This window comes from Apium graveolens, chromosome 4, assembly GCF_009905375.1.
Source record: "Apium graveolens cultivar Ventura chromosome 4, ASM990537v1, whole genome shotgun sequence".
NCBI lineage: Eukaryota > Viridiplantae > Streptophyta > Magnoliopsida > Apiales > Apiaceae > Apium > Apium graveolens.
In genome coordinates, this window is record NC_133650.1 from 104,636,572 (window position 1) to 104,647,230 (window position 10,659).

A 10,659-nucleotide genomic window follows, 5' to 3' on the forward strand; every position below is an offset into this window, starting at 1 on the left:
CCTCATCCGGTGTTGAGGTTGAGCTCTCCTCTCCGTTTGGAATTTTTTTTTTCTGAAAATGATCTCACCCTCGAGCTCGGGTTGGGATGGAGGATCATATGGCTTAGGAGAGGCCTCGTCGACATAGTCATAATTGCAGATATTTACTTGACTTGTGTCATCTGCCACCACCTCATTTCTAGGAGGGTCGTATGACCAATGCGAGTCCTCATCTTCTCCCTCTAGCCCAAGTATGGGGTACTCGTCAGGGATTGGTTTATTTCCTCTCGTGGTGTCATAGAAAGCACTCCCCGAAACTATGTTAGTTGATTCAGAGTTAAGATGGATGAGCTCATCGGCTGAAGCTGTGACTTATTTGAGACATGCTTCTCTTTCCTGAGCCATTTCTTTAAGTATCTGATTAGCTCGCGCCTTGTCAATATGGGTCGGCTTGCGTCTGAGGAGCTCTTCACCCCAAGTGAGCTGGGGATATTTGAAATATCTACGGTTTTTTCCTCCAGTCGTATATATTGGCATCCCTAGTATAATCCTTAGGGTTAAAGTCGAGATAAATGTTTAGCGAGCTGGAGCCACTGGCTCGCATCAAACTTTCGACCATGACTATGTTCATGGCCCCCTCTGGGGTAATGGAAGAAATACGTGACATGGGTTGGCTGAGGCGACCACAAATGGAAGTCATCTCGCATTGGAAATCCTTGGAGCCTCGTTGTTTAGGAGGTACTGATTAAATGGAGAATGGGTAGAAGAAGAGCGAGCCGAGCTCGAAGTAGAGTGAGATGAACCGTAGGAGCGAGATGAAGACGCACCCGACATCTGTAAAAGATGGAGAAGGTCGGTATGTGCCCCAATAAAATTGAAGTGAAAATAAAAATGAGCAAGTATTCTCGCATCACACACGAAAGAGGGGGGTCAAACCTATAAGCCTACACGAGCTGATGGGCTCACATCGTATTTCATGAGTGTGTATTCTTAGAAAATGGGATCGCATCGAGTGATGTGTGAGATGAACACACAATGAGAAAAAAGCATAATTTTGGATCAAAATGGTACCTGTAGATGATTCAAATTAAGATCCTAAAGAATCCGTCGATGATGAGTATCTCGGTTGATATATCATCCATGTATTGATAATTGTTTTGGCAAGTAGGAAAGGAGAGAGAAGATGATAATGACATGGGTCATCTTCTAAGAGGATGACAGGAATCTCAATGACAGCTGTCATGCAGCTGTAAACCACTTGGAAGACGTGAACACTGGAAAAGTGTGAGGAGGCCAGACTTGCACGCGGCCTCATCAGCTCGCATCATTTTGACACAAGACTACGATTTTTTAGTTAATTCCCTTTCTTAAAATGGACAAGAGAACGACCCCACGAGCTCGCACCATCATTGTTGGCAGAAGTTAAAAATCTAGTACTTGAAAAAATCCTAACCCCAAAACGCGACCAAGTATTTTTTTTGGGGGAGGGTAGTTTTATACCCAATTTTGGGCATGGGCCCCAAACAGATCTCTACAGTATATTAAACATTAATTTTTTATTATTTTAAAAAATTGAAAAATACGTATTAACGTAGATTACATATTTACATGTACTTTCTAATGATATAATTTTTTTGATTTTATACTTTCTGGAAATTTTCGGTCAAAATTGGGTCAATTTGACCACAAAAAGTCAAAAAGGATAGATAAATTGGGACATAGGGAGTATGAGAATTAAATTATCTAATATAAATACAAATACATTATATGAGTACACTGTCACGAGTCTTCTCAAGATTTTTAAACATCATATGAAGATCTTTATGACGCTCTCGATATTTCTCCATGATCCACGAATAAGGTAAAATGACTCAATTTTCGATCTAGAAGGATGAAACCAATTTGATTCGCTAAAATGTCAATGACCCTTTTAAGCCTGAACTCATTAATACGTTCCCAAAATTTTATTGTATGACCAAATAACTTAAACCACAACTTTGAGCATCACCTTTATTTTATAGAGATATACCACAACATTTAATCGTCACTCGTTCAACATCTTAACCATCCCAAGTATAACATTAAAGAGATTTGCCAACCATCAGATATCAGGTTTTTAGCAAACAGTGCCACACCTCAACTACCTATCATGCACAAGGCTGTTCTCGCTTCTTCTATAATAATATCATGACTCGGACCAAGGTAAGCCTCCATAATTTGAATGTCTACGCATGTCCTGCCATCTAGCTGCGTTAATACATCCTTGATATAGAGAACCAAACTAAAATCTTGTTGTCTCTTATTATGTATTTTTACAAGTTTAAAATTTTCATTCAACCTCTATTTGGTGTGAGACGTCTATGCATATCCTTACACGTCTTATCCTTAACTTTTGCAACTACCATTGTAACCATTTTTTTGCAACTTTACACATTTCTTTCTTTGTGTTCTTGTCCGTTTTTTTAACATGACATTAGCTTCATAAAATATTTTATATTTAACTACACTTTCACATGTACTTCTTTATTTTACCCGCAAAACTCTCTGTGTTTATTTACTGTACATGATGTCACCCTAACATCCTATTTTCTACATGTCTAGTAGAATTGTACATCCTTTTCCACATTTGCTCCATATTCACCTCTTGCTTGAAACAATTTTGAAGCAACCCCTTAAATTTATTTTTTTGGGCTAATTCCCCTTAAATTTTTTCACTTCAACTCTTTCAAATTTCGGCAAAACATTATCCTCATTGTAACAACTCATTTCATATACAAACTTACTATTTATAGATCAATCCATGCTCCACATCAAAGAGACAATAGTGTGAAATACACACTTCTTTTGTAAAAATATGATAAATATTACGGGATATAAATTCGCATTACTAATAAAAAGATAATTAATTTGAGTGGAGTGATTCCCGCTCCTAAAAATAATTAAATTATAATCACATTTTAAGAATAAGAATTTACAATCATTAAAATGTGAGTTCACGTAAATTTTAAAAATGTTAATTTATACTCATTTATAACATTATATCTAAAACCGCGGTAAAGACGGTTACGTTCATCCACTCATTCACCAATATCACAACTAATATAACAATTAAACATTGAAATATCAAAATTAATAAGAACCACCTTAAATCCTTATGATATTTAATAATTTTCAAAATTATCAAAATATATAAATAATAAACAAATTTCTTATTTCTTATATATATTATAATAAGCATAAATTTGCATAAATTTGCTGGATTTACAATGCCCATCGAACGCCGTCGTTCCGGTTATAACATTATTCAGGTATAATTCATTTTCTCTCTATCTTCATCGTGCTAGGGTTTATAATTTTGCCAACGATTCTTCGGCGATTTTAATCCCCCCGACCAAATACAACTCCTCGAAATCTGTTCAGGTGAATTTCATTATTCGTCTCCTTTATTCATGTCCTTCATAATATTTACATACATATCACATTTATATATTGCTTTTGCTTATTTTTACTTAATTTTTAACCACTCATGAATCATTTTTTCGATTTTTATGTAAATGTTTAACTGAAGGTTTTATGTTTATATTGAAGCTCTACTCATTTTAAGACTCTAATTAGGGTTCTGATGTTTTAGATGTATTGTTTTTAGTTTATATGATGCAAATTTGTGTAAAAGGTTGAACAGATTTCGGTTTTGGATTTGTACTGTTTCGATAGATAGAGTTAATTTTACGGAAATCAATCAGCTTATGGATTTTGGTTGCTTTGTCTCGGAAATTTGTCTGTTTGTACCTTTAAGATTTAGGATTTTGTTTCTTTGTTTAAAATTTGTGTGCGTTTAGATGTTGATGTTGAGATTTTGTGGATTCTTCAACTTTTTTGGATAAGCAACTTCTTACTGAATAGTATCGGTTTGATGAAGCATGGCCACTTTTTTGCCTTATTTTGTGTTCCGTAATGCTTGAATATCTTCCGACTAGGCATTTTTCCATGAATGAAAGTTTAAAATGATAGGATTTATTGTGCAGTATCATTGATATTATCTTTCTATTGTGATATCACCTGTATCCTAAAGTGAACAAGTGCTCTAACGTAATTTTATACTTTTTATTTCATTTTTATGTTTCACATGTCTTCTTATCATGCTCGTATTGGCTGTAACAAGATTTCTGACATTAATAACTAATGCTTCATTAGCCTTAGTATGTTTCTGCAGTCTGATTGTATCTACTGCTATTAATTTTAAATTAGATAGGAAACCTGATATGGGAAGCAAGGGACGAATTCCTCCTCAACAACTGCGTCGTCCTCTTCCTGGGTCTGGTGTTGGACATGCTGACACGTTTCCTCCAGGGCCACTGCCTCCACGTGGTGCTTTCCCTCCTTTTGATATGCTGCCCCCTCCAGAGATTATGGAACAGAAACTCGCTGCACAGCACGCTGAAATGCAGAAACTTGCATCTGAAAATCAAAAACTCGCTGCCACCCATGGAACCTTGAGGCACGAACTTGCTGCTGCACAGCATGAGCTGCAGATGTTGCGTTCTCACATGGGAGCTGTAGAATCTGATAGAGAACATCAAGCGAGGAGCCTTAAGGATAGAATTGCAAGGATGGAAGCTGATCTCAAATCAGCCGAGCCCCTCAAAATGGAGCTGCAGAAAGCACGGGCAGAAGCACAGGAATTGTTTGTGGCAAGGCAGGAACTGGTAGCTAAAGTACAGGATATGACGCAGGATCTTCAGAAAGCTCATTTAGATATGCAGCAGTTTCCCAGTTTGATGTCTGAACTAGATAATCTTCGACATGAGTATCAGCATTGCAGGTACTTATGCAGATTCATTATAATGACTGTGAAAGGAAGTTTCATAATTGAAAACTGTATCGAAATCTAAGCACATGAATTCAATAATCTGATTAATGAGTTCAAATTTCATTTTGTCTTGATTTCTGAATGGCCATTGCTAATTTCTTTGTTAAAACGTGGTTAGTGTTTTCCTAAATCTCATGACACTTCATTATGCCGAGTTTGACTAGAAACTGGGAACTGGGGTGAGGGAAAATCATGGCATTGGTAAAGAGAATCAAATTGACCCTCCCTTGTTTGATTGAAGAAGGTAGATTAGGGGAATTCAGATATTGATTTAAGATAACTCCAACTTTAGATTTTGATTGTTTTTTTTTAATAATTTGGAATTCAATTGTCTAAGTATTTTCCAACTGGGTCTTCTCATTTTGGGTGGAGAGTGTGCTTATACTCTCACAAGAAAAATTTACAAAGATGACTTTGTAATGATTATTTTCCCTTGCACTCTGTTTTTGAACTTACAGTTTAGTTTAAGAGATATGTTTTTGATGCTGTAAATCCTTGTAATATTGTTATATGATGTTAAAGTCGAACAAACATGTAGCATGTGTTGATCACATGATTTGACCATGACAGGGCTACTTATGACTATGAGAAGAAACTGTACAATGACCACCTCGAATCTCTTCAGGTGATGGAGAAAAACTATGTAAACATGGCCAGAGAGGTGGAAAAGCTTCATGCCGATTTAACTAATTCTGCAAATATTGACAGGAGAACTGGTACATTGTATATATAATAAATTTGTTGCCTTTTTAATAATTTTAGTCTGCTCACTTGAAGAAATTTCTGCTTATACATGTTAAAAGGTTTCTAAAATATCACATGACAGGTAATCCTTATGGCGGTTCTGGATCTGGAAATGAGGCAACTGGGCATTTTCCTGTTGGACAGAATGTTTATAATGACGGCTATGGTCTACATCAGGTAATAATGAGTTTCCTCTGTTGGTTAGTCTAAAGTTTCTATCATTTAAATTTAGTTTTTTTGATCGAAAGAGCTCAACCTGCAATATAAGTGTTGGGATGTGAGGGAAATGAAGGCAGCTTGAGAACTGGGTTATGCTTTGCCCTATTTGGGAAGTTTGCAATTTGTTTTGTTATATTAGTTAGGTGTGGAAGAAATTTGAAGTTTTGATTTAGTGAACATGAATCCTGATAATCTGTTTACAGGCTCAACTATTAACAGCTCAAAGACATACTGCCAATAAAAAGAGTCTAACATGTGTTCCAGTAGTTGAAATATCTGGTGATACATGTGGATGCTGAAGAGTTAAACAACTGTTTGAGATGGTTAAGTTCTAGTCTTCCATTGATGTTAGATTATAACTTCTTTAGAAGAGTAATGGTACACATAAGATAATTTTTAAGAACAACAATTTAACATGTTAACAGTGTGGAGCCCGGTTTTTGTTCCATTGGACTGCACAGATTGAAAGTTGATGTTCATGATGGCTAAGCTGCATGTGTTTCCCTTGCGCTGTATTGATAATCAGTTAGTTACTAATTTACTATGCTTACGAACATAACTAAACTAATAAAGGTGTAAGCACATGCCTGACACAAAAAAAAGGTGTAAGCACATGCTATACTCGTGGCACTGTACAGCCCAAATTGGCTAAATTGCGAGCGTACATAATTAGGCCTAATATTTATGCAGTATATATATATATATTATATAATAATATGCAACTTAAATCTTTGGGTACACGACGTTAACCCCACGTTGCTCTAACCCTGCATGTCTACCTCCTGCAGTAGTGGAAGTACAATCTTCTCAGGATTCACCCAATTTTTCACCGTTAAATAGGTGGTTGTAATTTTAGGCTATACAAAATTATCGTTACATTGTTTCTCAGCCTCTTGTGGTAGCTGAAGCACATCGTTTCCGAAGCGTTCTCAATTGTTGACTTTAACTTAAGCCTATACAACTATAATCTGTATTTTAAATATGGTTGCAACTTGTCAAATGCACGGGAAACTCGTTTCTGAATATTTATATTATTACTAGACAAACGTGAAAGTGGTTGTTTGTTTTTGTTATAGATGGAAATTTTAATGAATAATCTAAATGTTAATTCTATTCCTTTAGGCCTCAGGATATTTCAGAGCTGCTAAAGTTATTCTTAGTCTTGTTATGTTACAATAAATTAGGAATAAATTGCTTTAGTTTTATTAGGTTTGTTGAAGGAAAAAATGAAGAAAAAATCTGAAAGCAAAAGAACAAAGAGGTTAATGTCTTACCAAGAAGCTGAAGCCAATAGTCTCTTCATTCCCCCTTATGTTGTGTCCACTTTGAGAGAATGTAATGGAATGAAAAAGTAGACATTTATAGAGGAAGAAAGAATGTACGAGGAAATAGTGAACGAAATTGAGAAATTGAGATGGTAGAATTTTTCTATGATGAAGACTGTAGGAAAAGTGAGGAAGAAACAGAATGAAGCATTCCTTCCAAACTGTTGGGTTAGACTTCTAGTAATGAAGGGATAAAGAATATAAACATTTCTCCCCAATTTCCCCAAATAAGATTATAAATCTCATTCCATTATATCCCAGTGAACACAATTTTAAAGTCTTTATTATGACTTCATGTAAGGATTTAATTTGAATTTTTTTATGCGATTGTTTAGAGCAATAATTTTGATGGTGATGTGTTGTTTCTGTGTAATAAGGACCAGGTCAAGCCACAAGTGAGTTGTAATTTAATCCTTAATAGTGATTTTTTTTCCTTGCGTTGCTTTCTCCATCTTGTTATACAAATGCTCTACTGGTAGTTCTGTACACTGAAGTCACTGTTGCGTAACATATATCAGGGACATGGCCCTCTTCCTGGTGGGAGTATTGGTGGAGTTGCTGGATCTGCAGGATCAGCACCTACTTCATCTCTTCCTGCTGCAACTACACCCATAGCGCCTGCAGCTGCTGGAGGGGGTACACCAAATGCTGGTGAAAAATTTGGTGTAGCTCCTGTCAGGACCAATAATGATGCACAAAGGGGTTTCAACTACGATGGCCGGAGAGGTGCAGGAGGTCCAAGTCATGACACTCAGAGAGGACCGGCAGTTTCAGGTTACGCTGCACAAAGAGGTTCAGCAAGTCAAGGTTATGACACTCAGCGAGGACCAGTAGCTCCAGTAGCTCCCGGTTACGATGCACATAGAGGAGACGGGCCTAGCTATGATCCGCAGAGAGGACCTAATGCACATGGTTATGATGTGCAGAGAGCCCACGGTGTACCAGGATATGATTCACAAAAAGGAGTTGGTGGATCTGGTTATGAAATGCAAAGAGGGCCTGCTGGAGCTGCCCATGATCCACAGAGGGGGGCTGGGTACGATACACAGAGAGGAACTAGTTATGATGCACAGAACGGGCCTGTTTATGAAGCTCAAGTAGGGCCTGGATACGAGGCTCCAAGAGGGCCTGAATATGATCAGGGACGCGGTTATACGAGGAACAACAGGAAATGATACCTGATAACTGGTGCTGAATTTGTTATACAGCTCGAGAATTACCCTTGTTGAGAGATGACAAAAAAGCATCTGTACCGATGAAACATTTTTGTTGATGATACAGGACCGTTTAATTGCATTCTGATTAAAGTTTGATCCCCTATTCTATTTAAAACAGTCTCATCTTCAGTTTGTTACTGAATTAGTCTAGTATCATTTAGTTTTGAGATGTCTACAAGAGGTTGAGTTTGCTTGCTATTGGCATATGGCAAAACGCATAATTAATTTTTCTTGTACAGTTGGCTTCAGTTTCTTTTGATTATTCAGTATAAAGCGAGGGTATCTTTTAGTTTATCAAGTTACGTGTAAAATAATGAGTTTTGCAGTATTTGGTGAAATACAATTTCGGTGAAATGGTAAGCAACTGAGAGTAACTAGTTACTGTATAAAAAGTACCTGTCTAATAGCTCAATACTACAAGTTTGAATATAGGGTAATGTTTTGGTTACAATATGCTTGTATTGTCGTGATCTGATTGATGGGCTGAATGTCGGAAGTATGAGATTTGAAAGTGAAAACGGTGGCGGACGGTGGTGAAGTGTAAGTGGACTGTTGATTGATGATTACTTAAAAACTGAAAGAGAGAGCGATCCAGTCTAGAGCATTTGGTGCATTATCTGAAAATATCACGTTGTATTTTTGTGTACGTGAATTGTTCCCCTGCTTTTTTTGCTCGGTCCCCTAGGGTTTTAACTTTTATCATTGCCGATGATTGCGAATTTACTTGGCCGGCTTTATTATAAAAACTCGCATTTACAATGACACAATCTGATTTGCCCTCGTTCTTTTACAAACTGAAAATGTTTCATTTCGAAATAGAATTTACGGGAACGGGATTAATTACAGGAGTACATAAATCGTTGAAGTCTCGCAATCATTCCTGGTTGTTCTTGTTGAGTTTAAAAAAAGTAAAGTACCTTTATAATAGATTAAGAGCATCTCCTAGGTATTAGATAAAATTGTTAGTTAAAATATAATTAGTTAAATTTTTGTTGAACCTGTAAAATTCCATGATGTTAGGTATATTTATTAGCTATATCCAGAATATTATTTTATTTTTAATTTTAAATATACAATCAAAATAAATTTAAGTTAATTATATTCAATACAATTGAAAATAAAATATTTATTTAAATCAAAAATATTTAATGACGATATTTTTATTTTTTTATATTTATGTAAATATTTTAAAGTAAATATTATAAAACTAAAAAAAATATTACATTTATAAGTATACTAAAATTAATATATAGAAACATTACTTACAAATATATAGAAATTATAAGTGAAGCATAGTTTATTATAATATTATATTAGAATTTTTAAAATAAGTATTTAAGTTACATATATTAAATATAAAATGAGAGTTTTAAAATATATGTTTTAAATAATATAAATATATGTATGTATCAATGAGTTTAGGTTTAAATTAGGTAGAAAGATGTTTAAATTAGGCAAAAGTTAACGTAAATCTTTTAGCTAATAGCTAATGGCTGCATGATCAAAAAATATAGAAGAGGGGATAGAAGATATGTAAAAATATTGCTAAGAGGTGGAGTATTTTTTTTAGTTAATATGTATATGATACTGCCACATTTAGCTAACAATGCATCCTGTTAGGAAATGTTTTAAGGGGTTATTTATTTTCCTCTTAATCTTTCTTAACCATCTTAATCTTAATAATTAAGTTGATTAAAATCAGTTGTCTAGCACAAATTTTCTTCTTAATCACTAAAAAACTTTTTAAGCTTAAGCGCTGAGATATCCATCTTATCTTCATTTCCTTACGTCATCGTAACCTGATTGCATTTTTTTATATTTAATCCTGTACATCGTTATGTAATAAATTTATTTAATAATTTACATCTAGCCATACTAGGGAATAGGCATTTGTATATTGTATTTAGCATAATTATGTTTTCATTCTGTATTCATTAAATACGTTAAATTTATAATTTTTCAAAATAAATAATTTCAATTATCGCTAAACATGACTATAATTATACATATAAACTATTTTCTCTATTATTTTTTATGCCTGTTTGATTTTGTGCACATATTTTTATGTACTTTGACCAGAGTTAAAAAAATAATTCTTTAAATTTCCTATTGTTGGATAAAAATATAAAACTTAAACTTTAATTTGTAAAAAGAAATTTTTTAAAATTTATGTGGGGAATGTTACAAAAACTGAGGGAGTCTGAGTCGAGCCTGTCGCTTAAATGCAGTTTATCTTGGTTCACGTGACAGTTTACTTTGGTTCAGGTGGTTTGGAGACTATTGCTTCAACTATTTTGAAATTATG

The 10,659-nt window shown here is 34.8% G+C and overlaps 1 protein-coding gene across 2 annotated transcripts; it reads left to right on the forward strand.

Moving 5' to 3' along the window:
- The first annotated feature begins 3,240 nt into the window (after positions 1 to 3,240).
- On the forward strand, positions 3,241 to 8,652 carry LOC141718733 (protein FLX-like 2). Of its 2 annotated transcripts, none has more exons than XM_074521116.1 (5): positions 3,241 to 3,399; positions 4,228 to 4,801; positions 5,420 to 5,565; positions 5,676 to 5,770; positions 7,656 to 8,652. In XM_074521116.1, the coding sequence occupies exons 2-5, from the start codon at positions 4,242 to 4,244 to the stop codon at positions 8,310 to 8,312; spliced, it is 1,458 nt and encodes a 485-aa protein (XP_074377217.1). In that variant the 5' UTR covers positions 3,241 to 3,399; positions 4,228 to 4,241; the 3' UTR covers positions 8,313 to 8,652. The 2 variants fall into 2 exon arrangements, with proteins under 2 accessions (XP_074377217.1, XP_074377218.1); XM_074521117.1 differs by having other exon boundaries at positions 3,247 to 3,399; positions 4,232 to 4,801.
- The last annotated feature ends 2,007 nt before the right edge of the window (positions 8,653 to 10,659 follow it).

Excerpts from the sequence above, each read along its gene's own strand:
- LOC141718733 (XM_074521116.1), top strand. The coding sequence starts at position 4,242 with ATGGGAAGCAAGGGACGAATTCCTCCTCAACAACTGCGTCGTCCTCTT. Across the intron at positions 5,566-5,675 it reads AAATATTGACAGGAGAACTG|GTAATCCTTATGGCGGTTCT; the intron begins GTACATTGTATA and ends ATCACATGACAG. Across the intron at positions 5,771-7,655 it reads ACGGCTATGGTCTACATCAG|GGACATGGCCCTCTTCCTGG; the intron begins GTAATAATGAGT and ends AACATATATCAG.